This window comes from Phoca vitulina, unplaced genomic scaffold (assembly GCF_004348235.1).
Source record: "Phoca vitulina isolate PV1807 unplaced genomic scaffold, GSC_HSeal_1.0 scaffold6, whole genome shotgun sequence".
NCBI classification, from domain to species: Eukaryota; Metazoa; Chordata; class Mammalia; order Carnivora; family Phocidae; genus Phoca; species Phoca vitulina.
In genome coordinates this window covers 45,006,580-45,033,952 of record NW_022589709.1, presented here as the reverse complement: position 1 = coordinate 45,033,952, position 27,373 = coordinate 45,006,580, and the positions used below count along the sequence as shown (strand labels likewise).

Below are 27,373 nucleotides of genomic sequence, written 5' to 3'. Positions count from 1 at the left end.
TTTCTGTTGAGTATTTATTCTATCACAATGAATTTTTACCCTGTGTAGATGTTGTCCTGATTCTTTATTGGCCTTCTTAAGTATATATTAAATATAATATGATATTATATATATATATATATATATTTAACTTAGTAAAAGCATATTTGGATATGTTTGTGTATGTGAAAAGGTGAGGTAAGCAATGGAGGCCCACCGAAGCATTCACTTTCAAATGCAGTTAAAGTAGGGGAACATGCATGACTATATAAACACACATGACAAGTTGATACCAAGATCTCTCAGAGATTCACTGAAACTCAACTAAGGAATCAACATCTAATAGCTTACTTTTTTTCCCCTAGATTTTTGAATCTTAAGAAAATATCTAAGAAGTGGGAAGAACACAGACTTCATATTTTACCCATGACTTCCAGAGAGGCAGAAACAGGGCTTATGAAGAAATCAAGTGTTCTGACAGTCTTTAAGCAATAGCTGACGTTACATGGGTAAATATATTATTAATATTTGTGTTATTGCTTACTATTGACTGGATCGCTTCATTATGCTCCTGAGAATCATGTATTTAAAAAATACTGGAAGTGCTAGTAACGGCATGTGATTAACAATGGGCAGATCAATCCTGGAACACAAAACTTTAAACATGTATGAGGCAAAAAATGACTTTGGGCTACCAGTATTCTAATAAATTTTGCACAGCTAAAAGGAGTGGGAGAAATGCACACATTTTAATAATTTTGGAAAACTGAGGTTAGCCGATACCAATGGGTATTTGGAGGCTATTGTAATTTCTGTTTTTTTATGCATTTGCTTAATTGTCTTGTACAAAGAAAAAGCACATCAAGCATGTAGTTAAGAGTAGTGGGCATTCAGACAATTTGTGTATTCTTACAAATGTGTTTAATTACAACTGCTTCAAAGGTATCCCAGATTTTCAAAAGTTTTATTTTAATTTTGAAGACTAGACAAGGTCATACTAATTTTACAACATCCTACATGATTTAAGTCTATATATAAAGAAAAAAAACCAACATTGGAATATTACACAGCTTGAAAGCTTGCAAAGGTTATTTGTGTCTTAGTTACTTCTGTACTTACTGACACATCAGACGCCAGCAGTATTATGTTTCATAATTTGTTGACTAGCAAAGATACAATCATTAGTACCCTAAGTCTTCAAAGTTCACACCAATCCTTTGAAGCCATTCAGAAAGAGAAAGTCAACCCTGAAATTAGAGTTAGTTACTATGATAAGTGCTTTCAACAGGACATAGATAAAATGGAGATGTTTAGAATGTTAATTTCATAGATTATAAAATTAGCATATTATAGCTACTCCATATAGTGAAGACTTAGGTGATTTTTCTGTGTGTTCTGCTTCTAAGATTTTACTTGTTTTAGGGTGAATTTAAATAGAATAAATTTGTTTCCCTTTGGTGTCATTGATGCAAATGACACAAAAGCTACATACTACTTCATAGGAATTGTTAACATCACCACATGTGGGAATCCCTTTGTTGTCATGAATTTGAGGCATTGTGGGACAAATAGATATCCCACTGGTCATGCCACGTTGGTGAAGAGCACAGAGAGCAGAGAAAAAATGCACAGGCAAGAGAAAGCCATTTCAATGTATTTCTAAAAGGTAAGAAGTGTAAGTTTAACAAACTCCCTTTTAAAATATTTGTTTAAAAAACTATCAATAAAATAAAACTCAAAACATCACAAGAAGCCAGGAATAATTTTGAGAAAGTAAATCATTACAAAGCATTACTCATAATTTCTAAAACATACTCTGTTTGTAATGAAGAATTGTGCATAGTCTATAAAGGAAAACAGCTAGAAATTTGGTGGGGCAGTAGATGTTTACGGAATAAAAGGCATTGGCTAGACAGTAAGTGTGTGTGTATTTTTGGACCTAAGTAATTATCTGTAATACGACTTTAACATTTAGGAAATTAAAAAAGATTTAATTCTTAGTTTTAAAGTTGTCTGAAAAAGGCAATATCGGGACCTAACAATTTTGTTTGTGAAAGATGCCGAAAATGATCACCATTTCAGATGCTTCCAATCAACAATTTCATAAGAACCTGAAGTCGAAAGCCTGTGGGCATCAGAAAAATATGTGGCCAGCCAGTCCTAATTTTACTCTTATTAAAAACACCATTATGATTGACTTTCCCTTTAAATTCTTCACTATGATTGAAGACCACTCCATATATACATCATTAAGAAATGCTGTTAACACATGGACAGACAAGACAGTAACAGTCTAGTGGCTTTTGTTATGCAGCACAAATAATAGAGGGGAGAAAAAAAAACACAAAACCAACTTCTCAGTTTTGCACAGGACCTTAACATTTCGTACACATACCATACTTTCTTTTCTGGGACTCTTAATTTAAAACTCCAATAATTCTGTGTCTAAGCCTTATAAAATAAATGCTTGTAAAGCTTATAAATTAGATGTTGAGGACTATTATGGAAGCAGTGTGAGCTTTAGTTTGAGAAACATGTCAATGAAACCTCCATTATCAATAACAAATTATTATGATAATTGCTTATTTTTTCAAGATCTCTGAAGCAAAATAAATAGAAATCAATTTTCATCTTAAAATGATCTACTACATTGTCATTAGTAAATATTTTTCACAAATAACTACACAATGTGCTTTCCTGGGAAACTGCCACCAGTTTCATTCAAGTCTCAGTAAAGTTTTAGTTTCACAGGAAATGCAGAGATGAACAAAGAAATGATGAGTATGCTTGGCCAGGCTCTGCAGCACTGTGTTAATATTTGTTCACTAAAAAAATTTTAAATGGACAAAGAATTCATTATTCTATTATTTTAAAGTAAAGATAAGGCTATGTAAATACCATCAAAACAAAGTTTTAAATTCTGGTTTAAAGGGACATAATACTATTTTGTTGTTGTTTATCTTGCAAAATGGTAGTATTGGGTTTTTTATAAAGGAAGTATTTGGAAATTATATAGTTTTAGCTTCCTTCAAAAATAGAATTGCAGATTCAATCTACTGATATTAAATATGATCAATCTACTGATATGCAATCATGTTCCATATATATGTATGCATATGTATATGCATACAGATACACACACACAAACATGAAACTTTTTGGCAAATAATAGGAAAAAACTCAATTAGAAAAAAATAGGACTTATTCAGTCAATATACAATATAAAGAATATAGAATAGAATGAAAAGGAAAAAAGATCACATGATATATTTGATTAGAAATAATGAAAGTAAAATGAGAATTATAATATCAATTAGTACTGCATGTAACTGATTCTTCAAAATTCGGTTATAAACACTGACAGTGTTCGGTAGGTACAGGGAAAACAATTACGATCATGTGGAGTCATTACAGAAGAAACAAAACTTATTGCTAACATTGCAGTGTTCCTTTTATAAGAATTAGTTGAGTGTTGATTATAAATGCTCTATCAACTCTTGCTTTTATTTGACAATTATGAGATTTTTTTTTACCCTTGCTATCAAAAGAGTGCTACGTTCTTTCCTTAATATATTTCAACCATTGAGAATAATTCAGAAAACAATGACAAAAGTAATGCACAAGGTAATGTCATGTTGCTTAAGAAATTTAAACAATAGAAATCAAAATTAAACCATTGAAAAGGCAGGCTTAGACCTCCTGAAAAAGACAGTGGCCATAATTTGAGCACTTTTTCATGAAAAATCCCATTCAGTTTCCTACAGAGTTTGCACAGTTCTTCCCACGGAGATAGTTCTAGGCGGACAGAGAAGAGGGTTGTGGGGTGTGGAGGCTCCTTACTCTTCCTCCATACAACCCAGCAGCTCCGAGCGCAGCGTGATCCTCCCATACCAGGACCAGGGGAGGATTCTGATGTGCCGTGCATAGATGGGAGGGTCGATGACGTTTTTCCTGTGGGTATCATTGTCAAAATTGCCCTGGAAAACCTAGGAGAAAAGAGCGAAGAATATCAATCATACTGCCTTCTTTTTCCTGGGAATTATTTTTATCATTTTCTTGTTTGGCATCTTTTTTCCCAAACATGAGATTTTGATAACTAATCATGTTTTTCAAAACAAATTATTGCAGCTACTTTTTCATGGTCATTTTAAAATTAAGTTGTCGGAGCGCCTGGGTGGTTCAGTTGGTTAAGCATCTGCCTTTGGCTCAGGTAAGGAACCCAGGGTCCTGGGATCAAGCCTTGCTTTGAGCTCCCTCCTCAGCAGAGAGCCTGCCTCTCCCTCTGCCCCAGCCTCCCGGCTTGTGCTCTCTCTCTCTCAAATAAATAAATAAAATCTTAAAAAAAAAAATTGTCAAGTAATGTTTAATTTAAAGAGTTAAATAAGTTAAATAAGATGAAATTGGGCATCTAAGGCAGGAATACATAGATCTATCATCTTCATCTGCTTATCAGGTTTCTTTTAATGCAATAGATATTTATTTCTTGCTTCTGTCACAGGCTGGTGTTGGTTAGGCAGCTTGCTGAAGGTGCTCTCTTCTAAGGAGTGACTCAGAGATCCAGGCTGCTTGCAAATTGTAGCCGTCTGAAACAGGTGGCCTCCACATTGACAAAGGGCAAGGTGAGAGTTGTTAGACTGGGCGGGATGTTTTAAAGAACATAGTATAGCAGCAGCTTACATCATTTTGAGATACATATCATTGACCTTAACTAATTATATGACCCCAGCCCAGCTGCAAAGGGGCTGGGAAATGGAGAGGAGCACATGGGTATTTGGCGAGCACACACTCTATCACTGTGTTTTGCTCACTTCTCACATAGACAACAAAATTAACCCATCCCCAAGAGAGATAATGCAATCAGTGCTATTTTGAACTACTTTTTTTTTTTTTGGTTTCTATGTCTATTCATTCCTGGATCCCTGCAATATTGTTGTGATCATTGTGACTTATAACATCCTGACATGTTGGCACTGGATTCTTCTCCACCATTCTTTTGTTTCAAAGCTTTTTTTTTTTTTAGAGCATTTATGTCCATTTTTTTCTCCAAAGAGACCTTTATAATAACTTTGCAAAGTGCTTGCTTTGGAAAAAACAAAATCAGAACACTGGGATCCTGATAGGAATGACATCAAATTACACATTACTTTGGGAGAACTTCATGCATTCATGATATTTAGTCTTACTTGAAGATTTCATCATGTTTCATCTACAGAGCCTGCACACTTATTATTGAAGTAATTTCTAACTATTTTATATTCACATTTTCGTTTTGGCTCAAATAGGATAATGAAAAATCTCTTCAGACTTTCCTCTTTTAACTTTATGAGGCATCTTATAATTGGAAGATAATTTCTTGCTTGCTTGAGATCAAAACATGACTATATCGCTAAAGGGAGACCTGAAACAAAAATTCCCCAAAGGAAAAAAAAAGAAACTCCATCACTACATGACAGAATATTTAACCCATATCTTTGAACATTCTAAAATTAAGGGGAATGTTTTAAAAATGGCCTTCTAGAATAAGTTGGTTCAGTCTCACATGATCACAAAAGGTCTTCTGGATAGGGAAAAATAAAGATAGCCTCTCAAAGGCATCAGACAGCATGGCACTGATTAATAGAAGCAACAGACAAGATGGGGTAATCTTTCTGTTGGTTCCACGGAAAGATTATGTGTCATTGAGGGCAAATGCGAAGTGCCATCCCCATCTGGTGGGGAACCATTTTTCAACCTGACACAAAATATATCTCCAAGGCGATTTTTGAATAAATATTTGCTGAAGAAGAGAATACCAAACTGTGCCAAGTCTAGAATTCATCATCCTGGCATATCTGAATCCATTTTCATTTACTAGGAATTTTATCCTCAGCAATGCTCTGGCTTTGCACTGACCAAACAAGAACTAATTCTGGACTTAAATGTGTTACTAAATAACAGTGCCTCAGTTAGCAGAGGCTCACATGGATAGGACATACCACACAGACACTCACCAAAAATCCTTAAGAGAGGTTGTCATTGCAAAAGCAGAAAATAAGAGTACCTTCTATGGTTTCCTGACATTCTCTCTGACATATGATGTTGGATTCAAATGCTTCACTGAGACTGTGGTGTTACAATTTAATATAGAATCTCAAATCCAATTTCATAGCCTTGCTCGAGAACTTAATGTGTTTCTTTGGAATAATAGAACTTAAATTCATTAACTTTCATCACAAGATCTATAACAGTACAAAATATAGTGTTATACCACTTCTTGGGAAGGATATACAGTAAGAAATAATTTTCTTTTAAGTCACTGGTCTTCAGCACAAGTTTCAATAAGAAACTATCAACCCAGAAATAAATAGTTGAAATATTATACTTATCCTTTATAATGGAGAATACATTTAGAGAAACTACATCAGCTCTGAAACTGCATTCAACTCTGACACTTCTGATTCAATGTGTGAAACTCATAGATATTTGAATGCTCATTAAAAAGATTAAATGAAATTTCATAAAACAGTATAATTTAAAAAACAAAAATTTTCACAGAAAAAACAGCCACAGTCTACCTTGGAATCAACCAAACCATGGCCTAAAGGTAGTGAAGAGCCACTTTTATTTTTGGAAGTTTCTCAGTAATGACACAGCAGAGAACACAAAGCACATACTTGCAAATTCGAGCATGACATCTTGTACTTGCTGTGCAAACATGTGGCCCATGTACTGTTTCCTTGTCTCTAGCACTAGGAAGATCTTGCTTAAGAATGCTAGTTCAATGTTTTATCCAACAAAGGAATGCAAACTCAGTATTTTTAGTTAACTTTTAAAAATGTGTAAAAATTCTACAGACAGGCTTTCTATATATACACTTCAGAGATAGGAGCATCTCAATTGATATCAAAGTCTGAAAACACTGATGGAAAACATTATATCTCCATATAGAGGGGAAAAGTTGTATATGATTAAGACACTTTGAGAAGTTTCTAGAAAAGAATATGCATATGCTTCAGTTTCAGGAGGAGGCTTAGCAAATTAGCTGATGACAAGTTTGCTGATGTACTCAGACATGATAATGCTTAGGGGATCTCTCAGGCTTTTCCCAACATACGGGCCCTCAAGAAAAAGGCGCCCAAGGTACTTTGGAGAGGGTTCCACAACTACAACCTAGAGGATAATAAATAGCGAGAACTGCCATTGCCTCCATTGGGCTGAGATCTTGGATTCTGCTTTTCAGTGTCAACTCTCCTGTGATACTAGTTAAAATTCAAATCAGATTCTAATGAGGTTTCAAATCTCAACACAGAGAGACTGTCAGATAAAACAAATGTTGCTTCGAGCAACGTTTTAATATTTTTTTGTAAGATGAGACTTGTCATTCTTCATTAGGGACAATGGTCTATCCAGGCGAGAGTAGACGTCATCAATGGGAGACTGCCAAGAAGGCAGGGTTATCCCTTCATGACACTGTCAGACAGCTGGGCATACTCAGCTTCTCTTCGCGGCCATCACCTATAACCGCCTTTCACAAATGTTGAGGAATCCTTGCGGGTATTTCTTGCACATACTATTTATTTAGAATGCTATCTGGTCTGTGAAGATATACTTCTTTTTATTAGTTCTAAAAAATGCATTAAAAGAGTTAAAGAGAGGGGCGCCTGGGTGGACTCAGTTGGTTAAGCGCCAGACTCTTGGTTTTTGCTCAGGTCACCATCTCAGGGTCCTGGGATCGAACCTCCCCCCACCATCGGGGCTCCACGCTCAGCAGGGAGTCTGCTTGAGATTCTCTCTCCTCATCTCCCTCTGCCCCTCCCCCTGCTCGAGGCTTCTCTCCCTCCTTCCCTCCCTCCCTCTGTCTCTCTTTAAAATAAATAAATAAATCTTTTTAAAAAGAGGTTTTAAAGAGACTCCCATTGTTCTAACCTTTTGGAATTTATGTTCACATCATCCAAATAACCAGCAGTTTTAAGGATTTTTAGATAGCATCCCTGAGCTCCTCAATGCTAATGAATCAGTATTTTAGCAAGGTCTCAGGTAACCATCAGTTCATCCCGATGGCCTTTTGGTCTCCTCTTTCTAGCATTTGAATCCAACATCATATGTCATCATTTGGTCTCCTCTTCTCTAATCAAAAGAGAAATAATGAAATGTGGAGACTAGAACTATAACTGGGATTCCAGATATTGTGAAAATGCAAGGGTCGAGTGAGCTATTGTTTGCATGCGCTTTGGCAATGGTGTCAAACATACCATGGGCTTCGTTGCCTATGTCTGTACACTGACCTGATATCCTTAAAGGGTTAAAGACAAAGATAAAAATCCATTACCCCAGAGCAACATTTGTGTGGGGGGGGTGGGAGGGAGGAGTGGAAAGAGAAAAAAATTGTATTCAGCATATATAATTTCAATTATTTATTCTTTCATCCAGAGTACTTATGAAGGAGTTGAAAAGAACAGTCTTTTCCAACTCTGATCCCTGAGAAATGCTGTTTTTATGTAATTCCACCCATAGAGTAGAAGAATCTGAGACTTGGAAAAGAAGGCATAGATCTGCCAGCACCAACTTTCCTCTAACATTTCTGACATGGGACTTCCAGCAAGGGCGACACAATCCTCAATATAATAGGGTAGGTACGTATTTAGACACTTTGAAAGTCTGTCCTTTCTTTAGGCTGATACATGCCTCTTTCTAACTGCCATCTACTGATCCTAGTGCTTTATTCTCAACAAGCATAGATGATATCTAACTATCAAAAGAAAAACACTTTTAGATACATTTAACAATAATTAACATAAATCTCTCAAAAACTCAATATAGTGCTTTAGGCTAAACGTTTGTGGTTGCTTAAAAAATTCCTCATGTAAGATGATTTTCCAAATTATCATTTTGATTGCATTCCATTGGATACCCTCTGGTTTAACTATGACCCAATTAAAGGGTGGTATTTATTCGGACATAGTATGCAGTAATGACCTGAGTGACTCAAAAGATAGAGTGTACCTTTGTTATGGATACAATACTTCTATCAATGCAGTCTAAAATTTAAAACTATTATATTACATTTTCGGTCATGATTGATGACTAATCGTCAAAATAAACTTGGAACTTTTTCATAGAATTTCTCTTAAGCCAGGATTTTCCCAATGTTTTACTTGTAAAATAGATTTATAGTGGATGTAGACATTTATATTTATTCCAATTTCATTTCATTTTATTGAATCATGACATTTTAAAGATAGCAATTCGTAGTTAAGATTACGATCTTTATAAAAATAGTGGAAATTTAGTGGACATAGGATTTAAGTATCTATTTCGTAAAGTAACCATTTATATATTATGTGAGTATAAAATCTGACTTTTGTGGGTGATATAAAGGACTTACACTTATTAGTTTATGGTTCAGCATCATAAAAATCATTTTTATATACTTACTATTAACATTTAACATGCCTTGAATTTCTGTCAAAAATTTCAGAGTTACAACTTGAATCAATGCTTTAATGACTTAAAGCCTAAAGCACAAACACAGTATTTATCTATTTGAATAGTGTTTGTAAGAGAAACTTCAGTTGTTTCTCATTCTATGACTTTTAGGCTAATTTGCAACTTATGTTCTACTTTGCCCTATATTAAAGCATTCCAAAAATCACAACTTTTCATTAAAAAGTAAAACAAAAATTATTGTGTTAAAATGTATCAAAAATTGTTAGTGGTATGAATGTATATCCCATTAAAAAGAAATCTTATTGGAAGTTTTACATGTATGAAACTGCTGTTAGTGATTGGATATAAAAGTCTAAAACCAAAGTTTGATTATTTTAGCTTACATAGACTCTAGCTATTATTCAGTGAATTCAATTTTCTAGGAAAATTTATCAGCATCCTGAAACCATTTCATGATTGAATGGCTGGTGTATCATTCTTGATGGTTTTCTCTCCAATCAATTCCACTAAACCAATGAAACTCTGTAACAAAATTAGTCTAAATATAAGTACATTCTTTCTGATGTAATAAGGAAACAAGAAATCAGTTTCCAGGTAAATTCCAATATTCTAGGAAATGTTCCTTGGAAAATAGTGCTTATTGAGAATCACATTCTAAGAAGTGCATGCACACGTAAAGAAAGGCTTTGTTGGAGATAGGAGATTGTGTTAACAAGTCTACGTTGATCATCAGTCTGCAGCAGAATGAGTTGGGGGATGAGCCCTCACTATAGGACATCCCAACAATGATACAGCAAAAATCCTCATCCACAGAGAGGAACAGGCTGCTGCCTCGGTGTCTTCCAACCCAAAGCATCCTTGAATAGAACTACTGCCCTCCAAACGTGCAGATGAAAGGCCATAGTCAACCGAAACAATTTATCAGCAGGTGAACATATCCGCAAAGTTCAAGGTGTGTCCAATCTAGTATCGTCATAGTGATGCAGACATGTGTCATTCCAGTGAGGAGAGTACAGTTCATACAAGTTTGTATAATATGAGTGTGCAGTAAAATCTTAATCTTACCCAAAAGGAGGTCTGACCTTTGCTTTCAGTTCCTGGGAGATAATCTCTAAACCCTTAGAAAGCCCTGCATGATTAAGACTGTCTTTGTTTACATGGGAGCCTTGGGCCACACCAGATAGTCTATGCTAACAATGTAATTTATGGTGGGGGCATTGGACCAGCTTGACCACCGAAGGGGCTGGAGACTCAAGTCAGCCTTGCAGGCAGTAAACCATGTCTACGTTACTGAGCTTCAATAAAAACTTTGAACATCAAGGCTGAGGTAAGCTTTCCTGGTTGGCAATACTTAGTGCATATTTTATGTCACACATCATTGCTGAGAGAGGTTAGCACTGTTTAAGACTCCGAGAGAGAACAACTGAAAGCTCATGCCTAAAACTCTGCTGGATTCTGCCCCACATGCCTATTCTCTTGGCTAATTTTTATTTGAATCCTTTAGCTATTATAAACTGTAACTGTAGGTATAATAGTTTTACAGGAGTTCTGTGAGTCCTTCTAGTGGATTATGGGACCTGAAGTGGTCTTGGGGAACTTTGAACTTGCAACTGATGTCAGAAGTGAGAGTGGATTTGGGAACTCCCGAACTTTGCAATGAGTAATTGATGTTGAGGGGTTATAGGTTTCACAGAGGACTTTTTGATATTTGTTAACACTGATTAGTCTGAGAAGGGACCTCAACTGTCTGAAAGAATTGTGCCCCAAACTTCCTCAACATTACGTGCCAGGCCTGTCAGAGATATCCAGGCTTCAAAATTAATTGTGAACTTATTATTTTCTGATTCTTTGAATAAATCCTAACGTGACAACCTATTGAAATTTATTTATTGTGGCCCTTGAGTGCACTTGCTAAATCTTTTTTTTTTTTTTTTTAAAGATTTTATTTATTTATTTGAGAGAGAGAGCACATGAGAGGAGGTAGGGTCAGAGGGAGAAGCAGACTCCCCGCCGAGCAGGGAGCCTGATGCGGGACTTGATCCAGGGACTCCAGGATCATGACCTGAGCTGAAGGCAGTCGCTTAACCAACTGAGCCACCCAGGTGCCCCACTTGCTAAATCTTTTATTCTTAGGTTCTACTCTCTCCATTTTGCTCTTTTTATTTTTATTTTCTGGGTGGTACTTATTCTCATGAACATAAACCTAATACACATATCAAACAACTAGTGTTACTTGTTCTTTTTCATATTTCAGTAACAAAACAACTCAACATCTTTATTCTTCTGTATTTCTTTAATATCATTTCTGCAAAAGCTTATACATTCCTTGGGGAATATTACTTTGGCCATCTACTAGGGATTAATTTGAAATCCCCTGGGAAACTGGCAGGCTTTCTGAAAGCTATAGAACATGGTGACATATATAAATCATTCTGCACCATATTTCATATTGGATACCAATTTTTATCTGTGTCCCTTTCAAAATGTTATTTTGTTCCACAAGCCCTTTAAAAATCTGGAGCCTGGTTCCTTCAGAGATTTCTTTGCTTCCCAAGCTCCCTCAATGAAATTATATGAGACTTTCAAACTGCCTATCCAAAGACTTAACTTCAAAGGTCCAATTATAGAACATTTTTGTTTGATGGGAGAAGTAAAAAGAAAAACATGGGGACAAGTTCCATGTCTTTCTTTCACTAGTGCATGAATCATTTTAAACCATTAAAATGAATATATGGATTCTCTGAGAAAATGAATTCCACTCCCATTACTACCCTCAGGAGATTTCTTGTGGCTCTGAAGTTCACTCTCTTTTGTAATTATGTAAAAATTAGGTCTCTGGCTTCAGGGAACACTACATTTCACCGAACTGATCTGGTTTTGCTTCGTGTTCCTAGTGTATATAAATCTCTGATTATATCCCAAGAAATTTTTACTAAACCACAAATTTGACATTCACTTAGAGTTCTTGCAGTATTATCTGCACTCTATTGTTTTTTTGTTCCACATTTTTTTTTTTCAAAATGCACCAGTGGGAGACTCTAATAATAACTGGCCAAAAAAATGCAGATATGTTGTCTTTTGCTTTCTACTCTGACAATAAAGGGTCATTTATTGCTTTTCAAACTATCACACCTCTCTTTCATTTTCCTGTAATTGATGTGAAAGCTGGTTGGCTGATACTTAATTCTTGACTGAAAAGAAGGCTGTGATATCTTTCTAAAATTCATTCCTCCTTAGGTACTCTGGGGGTTGGGAGTTTTGGGAAAGAGGAGGAAGCGACACATCTTTGGGAGTATTTTTGAGAACTTTTCACTTCCGGTCTCTCATAGAAGGGCTCGACTGACCCATAGAGATCTGAGATGAAGGGCTGTAACTCTCCACTGTAATAGCAATTTCCCTACTCCCGGTAAGCTGGTAGAGATCGTACCTGTGATTCCCTCGTCCACTGTGAGAATGACACACTGAGCTAAAGAACTGCTGAGATCCAACCTAATCAGATCAGAGGCGGAAGGGACTGGGGACAGGATAGCCACCTCCATTCCTTCTGTGCTTTTCTTGCATACCTTAACTCTAAGAAGCTGGGGACCTGGCCACTTCTTATGAAGAGCCAGAAGAACCTCCCTGGAGAAATTCACAAGACTTCTGCTAAGTCTTGACCCTGGAAAAAGACACCAAGAAAAATCAAAGCAAAACTTTCCAACTCTGTTGACTGTTGCCTTCTTTCTCCCACACGTGAAGCATTTGGAATGCTCAGTCTAAAAGTCATTCAGTAGGTAGGACCCACCACCAATATTTAACTTCTTTTATGATGCAAGTCTCCTCAGGAAACAAGAATATCTTAGCAAATATATTGCATAGGATGATTGCCTATAAAGATTTATGAAACACAAAACATGCCATTCTAAACTGTGGCTATAGATTTAAACTATCTGCTTTCTGGCACTTAGATTTTGACTGCCATAAGAAATATTCCTACAGAAAAAAATAGAACTGGAAAATCATCTGCTTTTCACAGATATCTATCTATAGGAGATATTACCAAGAGTAGTCAGACAGCAAGACCATCTAATTTTTTTTCCTTTTTAGTCTAACATCAGAAATGAAGAAATGCCTTTCCTCTCTTCTATAAGAGTACAAAACAGTCTGCTTCTCTAATGAATCCCAACGTTCATCTCAAAATTTCCTAAATCACACCGGGCATTTTGCATTGTATCCAAACAATCTATAGTCTGACTCTACCCCTTCAGAGAAGATACTTCAGTGATGAGGCAGTAGAGAAACAGGTGTCTGATAATTCCCACCCCACATTAGGAACTTTCCCTCACTCCACATCTCATCCTATTTTTGGTCAGAAATGACTTAGTACAGAGCTGGAAGTATGAGCACAGTAGTGGTTTAAGCATTCAGCCATGTGTCTTCTAAGCCAGACTGGTGCTGAGGAAGAAACAGTGTTAGGGAGTTGGAGAAGATAATTCTGGAGATAGATGATGAGGTGGCAAAGTGGAGTCACAGACATGAAGCAGGTTGTGAGAGTGTGTGCATATATGTGCGTGTATGGAAGAAAGGCATTCTCACTTTATCCTCTCTTCCTTAGGTGTTTTCTCAGGAGAACATCTGGTCTAACTGGAAAATCTAGGAGATCTTGAATGGAGACAGAGTTGCAAGATATAAGACTTGGTATATACTTATACTAAAAGAATTATTCATTGCTTATCTGAAATTCAAATTTAACAGGGTGTGCTGCATTTTTGTTTGCTAAATCTGGCAACCATAAATGAAGAGCATGGAGAATCCTGGTCCTGAGCTGAGCAGGTGCAAACTCTAGTTTGGTCAGGGGAATCCTGGGTCTTTTTGTCTCAATGTGTTGAGGGTACACTGATAATTAAATTATATTTGACATCAGGAGGAAAAAAATCACCTTTGCTAATACTTATAGATATTGGTAAAGTACCAAAAAAAGAATAGTGAAATTTTTCTATGTAAAAGTAACACTTTTTCACTCACCTATGAAGCATGCCTTCCTTTAATTATTAACTATTTAACATTTCATTTATCTGTACAAAATTAATTTCATTTCTAGCTTTATTGGAAAGCAGGAAATTAATTCCTGTGTTTGGTCTTCTGGGTGTTTTTCTATAGAAAAACTGGAAAAAAATACTCTTTTCATGAAGGTACAATCGCTGGGTTCATCTTTTATTTTTTAAAATTATCTTTTAATCAATTTTGTGGCTCAAATTACACCAGAAGCTTTATAATGATGAGAAATGCATTGCCTCTAAAATAAGGGCCCAAAGGGGCTTAGTACAGATGTGTGCCTTGAGAGCCCGCCATACATACAAATACGCTTTCTCTTTGAGATCCAACGAAAGGAAGTATATGAGAATCGCTGCCCAATGGGTCATTTTATAGGGTGTGGCAGATCCAGAAATCCATTCATAGTTCCTCATAAACACGGAACTATGACAGGTATCTTTTATCCTTTTTCAGATTTAAACTGCGAAAAAGTAGAAAAAGACTAGAATACGAATTCATTTTGAAAGTTAGAGACTTTTAATTGCTCCACACATTACAGCTGATGGTGTGATGGTGGAAAGGCACTGGTGTCCTCGAGGATTTTTTCAGTTTCAAAATATACTATATTAAGCAGTCAAAATATTAGTTGTTTGGTAATTATTTAGACATGAAATGGGCTCATATTTTTTTGCTGTGTTCTAGCCAATGGTAAATGCATAGTTCCAGCAATCAGAATAATGATGTGGTTTTTTCTTTTATTCAGACTGATCAAGAGCTCATTTTTGATGTGGGAAACCGAGGCAGAAGAGAAATTATTAAATGTCCTTACTACTACAGCCCACTGACAAGGCCTTGAGACAGGCAGAGTGACCTTCCTCTAGGGACTCAACTGCCTCGATGTTGACACTTTGCTAAGGGCAAAAGGCAACCCTAGTCCGAACTGCCCCCTCTGCCCCCCCATCCTGTAAGCCTACTTTAACATATACAAATTCCTTTAGAAATTTCCTTTATCTCTAAACCCTCCAAAATACGTGTTGGCAATCATCCCCCATGCATATGACCCACCGATATACATCAGAAGGTCTCCTGACTCAGGTTTTATGAGACATTAATACAAGATCCTTTCCCAACAATAGCTAGCCCCCTCAAGGTCCTAGAAACCTTGCTTCCAAATTCCTTAGAGACTTTCGCTATCCCTAACCCCCTCCCAACTTGAAAGTATATAATGGGCCACTCCCCATGACCCCAATGCAGCTCCTTCTGCCCATGGGTCCTGTCCCCGTGCTTTAATAAAACCACCTTTTTGCACCAAAGACGTCTCAAGAATTCTTTCTTGGCCGTCGGCTTCGAACCCTAACATCTTTCCTACATCAATTTTCATAGTGGGAATGATAACTACCAGATTCACATTAAATAGCTCTCTATTTCTTCTAATAAAAATTTTCAAAATTCTTCTCAGCTAAGCTCTCCTGTTTCAATCAGGCTCATCACTGCCTTTTAAAGAATAATAACACACTTGAATTTTAAACAATTTATCAAAGTTTTTTAGCCTTGACCATTTTATTGGGGACCTATTGCTAATCAGGACTTTTAGGGTGTTAACCTTTTTAATTGATGCCTAGGGCCATAGTTGGGCTAACTCTTGATGGTCCCTCACAGTTGAAACACAAGCATGACCTAAATAAGAGAATGAGTAATACTTTTCCACTGAGGAATACTGTCATTATACAGTTGTGTCTAATTTTATGTAAGTCAAACATAAATATAAATATGAGATGTTCAGAATTTTCATTGGGGATATTTTTATTAATTTCTGATGAGTGATGGTGGCTTAGGATGACAAAAATTAAGACATTAAAGTTTTTTGGCCTTTGGGCATTGGGAAAAATAAGGCCATACATGTAATAATAATATGTAGTAATAAAAAATTATTTTTAATGAACATTTTACTTTAATAGCATGTTCTGTATCACATTTCTTGTGTTTTTCACATGTTTTTTCATCTGTTAACTGGAAACATCTGTTAACTGGAAAAACTATATGGTCTCAAATTTTAAAGTAGCTTATCAAGTTTTCTGGAAACAAAGAAGTTCTTGAGTTTTTAGGATATAAGATAATTAACACAAAGAAAAAACATATATTCGTCCTTCACTGCATTTCTCTGCATTGTTTGTTCCTGTTTCCATTGTTAAAAACAAAACCACAGGCCCCAAATGGAATCAGTTAGGCCGACTTTGTAAACTGGGGCTTCCTAGTTAATCTAGTGCAGTTTCAACCTCCCCCAGAAATGCAGTCTTAACTGGTCAGTCAGGAATTTTCTGACGGGCGCCAATGCGTCTGCCACTGGGCTCTCTCCAACACCCCCCCTCCCCCCCAGAGGAAGATGAAGTAATCCTGCATGATAAGACAGACCCCTTGCTTTGACTCCTAAGGGGAAGCAGACTTGCCTGCAACAATCCTCGCATGCTACTAATGTTCTTGCCCCACCCTCCCTCTATAAAAACCTTCCATTTTGTACAATTCCTCTGAGCTCCCTCTACTTGCTAGAAGGGGTGCCGCCTATTCATGAGTCATTTAACAAAGCCAATTAGATCTTCAAATTTACTTGGTTGTATTTTTGTTATTTAACACTTTAAACTTCTATCTTACTGTGAATAATGTTTCATAGCCTCTGCACTGGGATATTATCTGTCTCTAAATAGGAGTCATAGCAGCAGGGATATTTTCTTCCTCCTTGCTCCCAACCCACCCCCAAATTGGTGAGCTTTATGGATTTTGTGTCTAATGTTTACTTGTTTGTTTTTTTTTTTACTACCTTATGGTATATGTCCTTAGACCAGCACTCTGCTTTTGTTTTTTGTTTTCAATGAAGAAGATCAAAAAATCCAAACACCATCTAAGAAATGTAAAGGCTTCAGTGGTCAAAATGAACCATCTATTTTCATTGCTTGTCTTTAATATTATAGAATGTGAAATAACATACAAAGAATTTTTTTTTTTTGCAACTTCAGAATTGATCCTTGAAGAAAGACAACCAGGTTTCTATTGCTGTCTCCAAATAAACTGAATGACTTCTTAATGAGCTCCTTAAGATCAATAGCTTCTGATTGTTCCTGTGGCTAGTCTATCATTCTAGTTTGTCTTTTATCTCCAGCATTTAGCTAGTTACTGGATTCTACAGTTGTAATTACTTAAGTTACTAACCCTCTTCCTGCTCACCTCCATCCCAAAAGCCCCATTTCCTGGTCCTCCCTCCTTTCCTCATCATAAACCATTAACCCTCTATTCAGGAACAAACATCTTTGGGTAGGCAGGACACTTGGAGTTCATGTTAAACATGGAAATGGAAATACAGTCCTCCTTGTGGCTGACCTCTGCCCTTGTCTATTTGCGTCTGGACTTGCATCCAGTCTTCTGCCTTGTTTCTGACCCCCAGTCCCCATCTCACAACTGATTCTGATTGGCGAGGCCACATAATGTTGTTCTCTGTGCACCTTAACAACGGCTACCACACTTCTCATTGGTGAAATGGGCTGCTTTCTGAATTTAAATGTGTTCAGTGGACTTGTTCTTTCCCATTCCAGCAGGCAGATCTAAGTCTGCAAATGACTTTCACTTTGATAAATCAATTCTTCTCTACTGGGTTAGTTCTTGAGATATGGCCTTCTTGGCAGAGGCCTTAGTAACATTTAGAGGGACTCCATTTTATTTTTGTCAAAAGCATGAATTATAAAAAGGTACATAAGGAATTACAGGATTTCCTTGAACTTTTTAGTTAGTATATATAGATTATGGCAATAATGGAATGTCTTTATTTACATGTTTTTACTAAATATTTTGTCTCTGCATGTTATCAACCTTCATTCAGTTTTGATGGGCACATCAACCCCTAAGATTGCTGTTTTCTTTCTTTCAATTTCTTAGTTCCACGCGGGTTTTTTGTTGTTGTCGTTTTTTGTTTTGCATTAAAAGTGGAATCATGATATTAACTATTATCTCTCTCTATCAACTCCTGGGCAGGGCTTTTTAATATAATTTTAAAATTAAAAATGGTGAGCTCATCATTGAACTTTACATTCTGCCAAAACAGAAACATTCTCAGGTGGTGTCCTGAGTTTGAAAATCTAACAACATCCACATTTATGTGAATACAGGCAATTGTATATTCTTCATACCCAAACATATCCCAGCCAGGTCCCATAATATTGAATTATGACAAGGAAAAAAGCAGATAAAATTCTAAATAACAGTTGATACCAGATGGTGTTTATTTAAATAACACTGTCCTTATTTTTAGACAATGCTGAAACTGTAGCATTGTTTCCTTAACTTAGTTCCAATTAAGTCACTCACCAAATACCTAAGTAAGGACACTACAGTGACTACATATAAATCTCTGTCATGTAGGGGCACAACTCATTTGCTATTTTTGAATCTGAACGCTTTGTGTAGTCGATTAGTTGTTGGGAAACTGCTTTCAGAAAAGCAGCGTCTTTTCTTTCCCTCCCTGCCTTATTTGAAAACAGTAACAAGGCTCTGAGTGGATGAAACTAATGGTCTCCATGCAAGATGGAGACACCCTGTCCTTGATCCTGCAGCTCAGAAACATGTGGCTGCTCCACCCTGAAAGACTCGCTCATCCTCTTTCACTTCTTCCTGCTAGAATCCTTCTCACCAAATGCCACTGGGGATTCCATTTATTTTACCTCCCAGGGGATTCTGCAGGTTCCAAATTTTCTCAGCCAGGTCAAATTTCAAAAGAGCAGCATGGCTCTGATTCCTGAATTGACATTTCATCTGACCTCTGCCTCACAGATGAGCTGGACTTCCGAGGATTTAAATATTCAAATTTAATTTCAGCTACCTGAGAGTGCCAGCTTCAGCAGGAATGAAAGAATACCCTGCAGCATCTGTAATTACTGATTAATTTGAATATATCCTCCAATGCAAATTATGAAGGCTTTGCTAATAAGGACTGGTGACATTGCTACTTTTTTCTTTTTCACATCAACGTTGAGAAAAGAAAATAGAGAAGAATCAGGAACTCTTTTTTTTTTTTTTTCCTATTGCAGAGTCATAGACTTTTATGAAATGAGCATAATTTAATATTATTATTATTGTTCTTAGATAGCTCTAAGCTTGTGCTACTTATTTCCTACAGTTATTTTATCAAATAATACACTTGGTAGGTTATATTTTGAGTCTTCAAAATAAGCTGACTGAATCAAACTTTTTCCACCATTCTTGAGTTCCTTATTAGGCTGGGATTTCTTTGTTGACCTGCTGTCATATTCAGGTTTCCCCCAATACATCCAAAACAGAGTAGACAATAACTGCCTTCAGAATAATACATGATTGAATGAATATAAATGTCACATCCTTCTAGATGTTTTCCCACCTAATATGTGTTCCTAACTACATAAATCTATTATTTAAATTTAAAATTTGTTTAAAGCTGATACATGCTTACTTGCTGGTGTTTGTGAGACAACTGGCAAACATTAAAATCTAAACTTACACTTGAGACATTGATTCATACTGACTTGCGCCACTGACAAATTAGAGGCCAGCCAGTCCTAAAGAATTATAATATAATACATTCCATTCTGATTAGAAAAATACAAACTACACTCAGTTTCAAAAACTTAAATTTGGTACCAATTAGAGTCATCTTTCCCACACGTGCTCATTATTCAAATTAGCTGGGGCTTCTGTAAACATTTATTCAAATTAGCTGGAGCCTCTGTAAACATTTAGATTCCCAGCTCATCCCTCTGAGAGTCAGAGGCAGGGTCCAGAAATGTGTATTTTTTAACAAGCTCCCCCACGAGTGTTATGATCAGGCAATTTTGGTAACCACTGAATTACAGAGTTCACTCAGATGTTGCAGGATTGTTCTTGATGAGTACGTGGCATCTTTAAGGACCCATAAAATCTTTATTTATTTATTTATTTATTTATTTATTTATTTATTTATTTATTTATTTTTTAAGGACCAATAAAATCTTACTGGAAACAGAGTTTTGGATTTTCTTTTATAGAAAATCCAGGGTGAAGCTGCAAATTTTTGATTTATACTTTTAAAAACCTGGACAATTTCAGGGAAGGAGGCAGAATATTACCAGCTTCTTTTTTTTTTCCCAAAGAAGAAAGCCCCCATGGTGTGAATTCAGGTTTATTTAAACACCATGACATTATGACTAATATATTGGATGAGAAAATCCATTTTCATTTCTAATTTTTCCATATAAGAACACTTCCTGAAATTTATTATTGTTTTACCTTGGCTTATAACCTTAAAAATTAAATACTGGAAGTGTCTGTCAAATTTTGCAATTTTCCTGCTAACTGCAGTAAAAAACAGCTCCAAGAGTATAAAACAAATGTCACTTTCATGAGAGCAAAGGAACATTTGACTTTCAAATAAAAAATGTATCTGAATCCATGGTGTAGAGAAATATAAAAGTTAAATGTTAGAAAATATTGTAGACAAGAAAGAGAAAAATAAGAATGTAGAGATTGTGATGAGACAGTATCATCACGTGCTCCGTCATGAAAGATATAATGTGGAATTTTGTCAAAAAATAAAATGTTAAAGTAAATTGCAATTCTTATAAAGGCTCTGGGAAGATAGTGAGAAACTGACATTTCAATGAAGAGAACAGGAATTTATTTTTCTTTAATTGACTTTTGGCATAAACACACACACACATACATACATACATACATATACACTGACACATACATTTAGACACTCCTTTGTACATATATACTTTTTCCTTGGGGTTGCTTTCCCGAGGCTTAGTCAGTTATGACTAATGAGAAACAGAAAGGGCATTCATACATTTTTTTAAAATTCAGCATTCATACCTTTTTAGTATTTCATTTACACCACTTGTGGTAAACCTAGAAAATTGCTATTATTTTGAAATTGTTTTTCTGAAGTAATCTTGTTTTTGGATCTATAGCAGACTTCTACACCTACACCCCTAAAATCTAATTAGAGCAAGCAATCAATAAAAACGGAAAGATACAAAAAAGAAATCAGAAAATTTTGTTTGTAAATATTTCCTTTTGAAATGTACATACATAAAACATTTCACAAGCACATGCTTTGCCCTGAAACATTCAATTCATTTATAATATTTGTGTGGATGAAAGTTTGTAGTTGAATTTGCATTTGTAAATACTGAAGACTTTTTCCCTTATGGAAAGTAACCATGGAAAACAAGACACAAATAATATTAGGAATCAACAGGAAATGGCTTATTCAGAAAAATTAATTGCTAAGTTGTGGAGGGCTTCTGTAAAGAAGAAGAGCACACTTATGAAGAATATATAAAATTATAGGTAAAATACCTAGTAAAAATAGTAATAATAATAAAGCACAATTATTTGGATATATATACACATATATATTATGAGTGATACATGTATACTTTGGAATATATATATACATACAAATATGTGTGTGTATTATATATATATATTCTGTGTGTATATTATATATGTATATATAATGCCTCTATTTCCAAGAGTTCAGAGACTTTTGCTCTTCCTTCTTATAGATAAATATTTCTTTATTGTAATCATAATTGCTGTATTCTTATGTACAGTTTATTGGAGTTTGTTGTTTTCTTTGGTAATAAATAGTAAACTTATCTAAGGCTTTTCTTCATCATACTGAATTAGTTATAATACCATAAACAAACTGGCTAAATTTAATTTTAAAACTACCAGTTACATGGTCTGGGTTTAGCTGATTGTCATATTTATAATATTAAAATGGTTTAATTCTTCAGAAATTTTTATATTGGATAGATGACACTGATTTATTGTCTCACATAAGAATTCCGGCCTACATCCTTTTCACTGGGTATCAATTTACTCTCATAGTTGACCAACTTGCCTAGTGGGAGCCTATTTCTTTCTTTATGGTAAGACTTATTTGGGGAATGTCAAAATCAAGTGTTATAATAAATGTGGCTCCTAAGAACATGGATTTATAGCTAAGATCTATTTTGTGCTTCTAGAGGTAGGTTTCTGGGGCTCTGCATTAATTTGAAGGTAGACTAGTAAGTTTAAAATGTATGCTACAAATCCTACAGAAATCACTGCAATAATAAAAAATAAAGTTATAGCAAGTAAGTCAACAATGAAAAAACCCCGACTGGAATCATTAAAAAATTCTATTAATCCAAAAGAAGACAGAAAAATAGAAAAAAAAACATGGAAAAGATGCAACAAGTAGGAAAATAAACAGAAATATGACAGATTTAAACCCAATTATATCAATATTCATATCAAATATAGATGGTTTAAATTCTCTGATTAAAGAGCAGAGATGGCAGGATTGGGAAAAAAAAAAAAGAGACCCAACTATATGCTGCATAGACGAAATGCATTTCAAATATAAGGTACAAATGGGTTAAAAGTAAAAGGATGAAAAAAACACACACCAACATAGCATAAATCAAAAGAAAGCTGAAGTACAGCTACTAATATCAGCAAAGCAGATTCCAGATCAAAAAATATTTCCGGGGATAAAGAAGGTCATTTTCTAATCATAAAGGAGCTATTTGATCAAGTGGACATTAGAGTCCTAATTGATCATGCATATGCATCTTTCAACAGAGCTTCAAAATACATCAAACAAACAGTGATATAACTGCAAGAAGAAATCAGGAACACCACAATTATAGTTGGAGATTTGCACATTGCTTTCTCCATAATTGCTAGTACAAGTAGATAGAAAATCAGTAAGGATATAGAAAATCTTGGTCAACTTGACAAAAATTTTACATACATTTCAGACAAAGATAATGAAATAAAATGCACTAATATGCAAACGCATCATCTATTACTAAGGGAAAAATTAAAAAATTATTCACATGTAATCATGAAATCATATGCTTAATGTAAATGGAGACAAAAAAGTATTCATCAGTACAATAATTTAATCATATTTTTCTTTATACTTCTTCCCTAAATCAATCTATATAAGGATTTTGCTATTACAGGTATGCTTTTTTAAAAAAAATATTTATTTATTTTAGAGAAGGAGAGAGAGAGGGGGGATGAGGGGCAGAAGGAGAGGGAGAGAATTTCAAGCAGACTCCCCATTGAGTAAGTAGCCCCTTGTAGAGCTCAGTTCCACGACCCTGAGATCATGACCTGAGCGGAAACTAAGCTGGACGCTCAACTGACTGAGCAACCCAGGTGCCCCTAGAGATGTGCTTTTTAGTGAACATTACACATGGATAATGAATGAGAATATTTATCTATCTTAAAATTAATTTCAAGAGCTATATAATTTATGAAGTTTAAAAAGCTTCATTTTATGGAATATATTTTCATTCTCTATGCATCAGAATGCCTACTGTAAAAAAGTGAAAGGTAGGAACTGAAACAGTTATTAGCCATAAATCATGGCAGATATCTGTTTACAGATCACAAATACATTTGAAGACAGTTTTACAAAAAACCCTATATCCATTCAGTCTAAGATGCTATTGATTAGAAAACATGCCATTATTTTAGGTTCTTCTAGAAAATATTAAATGCTCCCAATTTAATTGTGACATTGTAAGATACAACAATTTCTGGAATGTTAAAATATAAAGTGTGTGTGTGTGTGTGTGTGTGTGTGTGTATGTTCTGAGATGTTAAATGAATGTACCCTGAGATGCTAAATGGGTGTGTTCTGAGGTGTTAAAAGGGTGTGGATTTTATAATCTAAACCTAAAAACATGTCTCCCCTAAAGTGAATTTTATGTGAACTGAATTCAGACTGTGTTGACTCAGTGGAATAGCCATTCCAGGCTTAGTATTGCTGGGAAAATCTATCAATTCTCTGCTTGAATATTTGAAAAAGAAAGATATTCCTGGGGTATTTGGATGGCTCAGTCAGTTAAGCGTCTGCCTTTGGCTCAGGTCATAATCTCAGGGTCCTGGGACTGAGTCCCACGTTGGGCTCCCTGCTCAGTGGGGAGTCTGCTTCTCCCTTTGCCTCTCCCCTGCTTGTGCTCTCTTTCTCTCTCTCTCAAATTAATAAAATCTTAAAAAAAATAAAAAAAGAAAGATATTCTTAACTTTCTACTGGTTAATAATATGATAAGAGTAAGGGAATAAAAGGGCTACATAAAATGGATAAAGTCATTATTAACTCAGAAATACTTAACATATTATATTTTCCCCCAAATCCTTGAACTAAGATATTTGTTTCCGTTATGTTTTTAGAAAGTTAGAGTTCTTTGCACAAACACTCTAAGCAATGAATGAGTTTCAATTTCATTGGTCCAACTGAGGCTACATTTTAACAATTGAACGAATTAGTTATTGATATGGAAGCCTGAGCACTTTCATTTTCTGGGGCCCTATAGAAATTTGGACCAGGAGATATTATGGAAAGATGTTTAAAATGTAAGAACTTTTAGAAAAACAATTAGATATAATATAGTGTAGAATTGTATGGTACAATAATATATATATATATCTATTACTATAATATTAAAAGTTACACAGGTAAAAAAATTGAATAAATCCGTGAATTAAAACACAATCAAGGAAACTGAGCAGAGAAACATCCTATGTTTAATTTTGATAAACTAGTATAATAGTTAAAATTTGTCCATTTCTAAAATTCCTAATTGTCAAAATAATCAAAGAAATACATAATTAAAACATCTTTTAGTTAATTTTTGAAATATTTTTTGCCAAAGAACATTTTTTCTAATAACAGTAATGTTTTTTAATAGTAAAATTAGGGGCACCTGGGTAGCTCAGTTGGTTGAGTGTTCGACTTGGTTTCAACTCAGTCATGATCTCAGGGTCATGAGATCAAGCCCTGTGTTGGGCTCCACAGTCAGCCAGGAGTCAGCTTGAGATCCTCTCCCTCTCCCTCTCCCTCCCCCTCTTCCCCTTACCCCACTCCCACGTGTGTGTGCTCTCTCTTTCTAAAATTAAATAAATACATAAAATCTTTTTAAAAAGTAAAATTAATAGTGGTAAGTATTCAAACAATAACTATTTACATGTGCTTTATGATAAATTATTCAAGCTTCTATAAAATATAAGCAAATTTTACTTAGGTGGATCTCAGATAATTGATAATATGGAAAATGTTAAAGCTTTTTATTTAACATACATTTTTCAGTGTATATAACCATTAATTTTAATACCTATGTATAAGTAGTTCATTCAATCAAAATTGGATTCAGTTTGGTCCTCCATTTCTGCCTGTTCTAAACCACTCAGATCACTTACCTTATCTTTTCTTTGCTTTTCATCCTGGTATACAGTCCAGTGTTCTCCATCATTGCTGTAAGCTAGTTTGTAGGAGCCTACGAACTGTACGTGACCAAAATCTTTAGCTCCTTGTGTAATGATGCCAGTTACTTTGGTAGGGACCAGAAGGTCCACCTAAAAAAGGGAAAAGATATAATTTAAATGCCATGATAGAGTCCATTATAAATTTGCAAGTCTCTTGAATTCAGGAGATTAAGTAACATACATGCTAAAGCCAAAAATACACTGATTATTTGAATTTGGAAACTGATGACTGAGCTATTATTGGCTCATAACTTTGATTTTGTCACTGGATAAGTTTAGTCAAAAACTTGAATAACTATTTTGACCATTTTAAAATAAAATGATGGTCATTTCAGTCTACCAATCAATTTTATATTAAACTGATACATCTAGAGCTGGCAAGTCTGGCCTTCTTGAAATGATTATTATCTTCCAGAGCTAGTGCTTATAATTCAATTTGCTGACTTTACTGGTCAATTCAATAATAATAAAAATAAAACTATAGTTGTGTACATATTAGGAATAAAAATGATATTATATGTATCACAGTTAAACATTAAATAAAAAGCCAACATTATTTCCATGAATTTTAATCAGCTCAGGAAAATATAATTGAGTAATAGTAATTGTTGTCCAGCGAAAATCTCTTTCAGAAAATTACAATCCTAAAAATGCTGAGGAGGAAGTCAGGCATTCTTCAAAAATGAAGAAGGATTAAAGTATGCATCCATGACTTGTGGGATCTGTGCTCATAATGTGATTGTTCCTACAAAATATGTACTTATAAAACTATGAGACCCATGGTGACCTGGTAAGCATTAAATTAATCAAGATGTAATTGAAATGCAAAAGATAGGATTGATATTTATGAAAAAAGAGTACATAACACTGAATAATTTAGTATAATTCTTCTTTGTTCTCTAATTCATGAAGCTTTTCTTCTTAGGATGCGAATTTTAAAAAATTATAGGAATCTTTGTTTTCCCCGTGGACAATTCTTATAAGACCTTTACCTTTAGGTTTATTGATGTTCCTTGATCTACAGCTTCCTCTCTCCTTCCACAATAGCCACCTACTTCCTCCTACTTCCTATGACTAACTGCCTTGCTTACATCCTTGATCTTATCATCTTTCACTGTCATGATCCCATGTGTGACCTTGGTGGCTTTCAACCACTGTGTCCTTTTGTTTCTATTTCAGGTTCTCCATCCTGTGTGATATATGTAGCCACAAATAGACAGTCATGGGTCAGATACAGTACATGAATGAAAAGACAGTGTTGAATAGACCATATTTAATGACTGTATTTAGATGCTCTTCAATAAAGATATGAAAAAAATTCCCAATGTTTCACAGCCTAGGGACATTTCTTAAAAAAGTCATTGGGGCTTTTCAACACTGTTTGGAACATTCCTTAATTAAAGACATTAGACTCAAACTGGACAATGGATTAAGATAGAAAACTGCCTTTAATGCTTTATTAAAACATTTTAGAAAGTTTATCAAAAACTCTAAAATACTTCTGTTTTTGCTATTTCCGAAACATGTATTATATCATCTAAAATATCTTATCTGTCCCACAGCGAGGCAAGATGGCAGAATTATGATACCTGGGAAGGAAACTGTTGCTACGTCATACACACTA

General features: G+C 35.1%; 1 protein-coding gene across 1 annotated transcript in view; it reads right to left on the bottom strand.

Annotated features, from left to right (window-relative positions):
* Positions 1–924: 924 nt before the first annotated feature.
* Positions 925–27,373, bottom strand: part of EDIL3 (EGF like repeats and discoidin domains 3) — a 398,312-nt gene continuing 371,863 nt past the window's right edge. Inside the window, exons 10-11 of the mRNA XM_032404039.1 lie at positions 25,684–25,839; positions 925–3,965 (exon numbers count right to left, since the gene is read on the bottom strand). Of these exons, the coding sequence (XP_032259930.1) occupies positions 3,816–3,965; positions 25,684–25,839 (306 nt within the window). The 3' untranslated portion in view covers positions 925–3,815. The remainder of the gene's footprint in view (positions 3,966–25,683; positions 25,840–27,373) is intronic.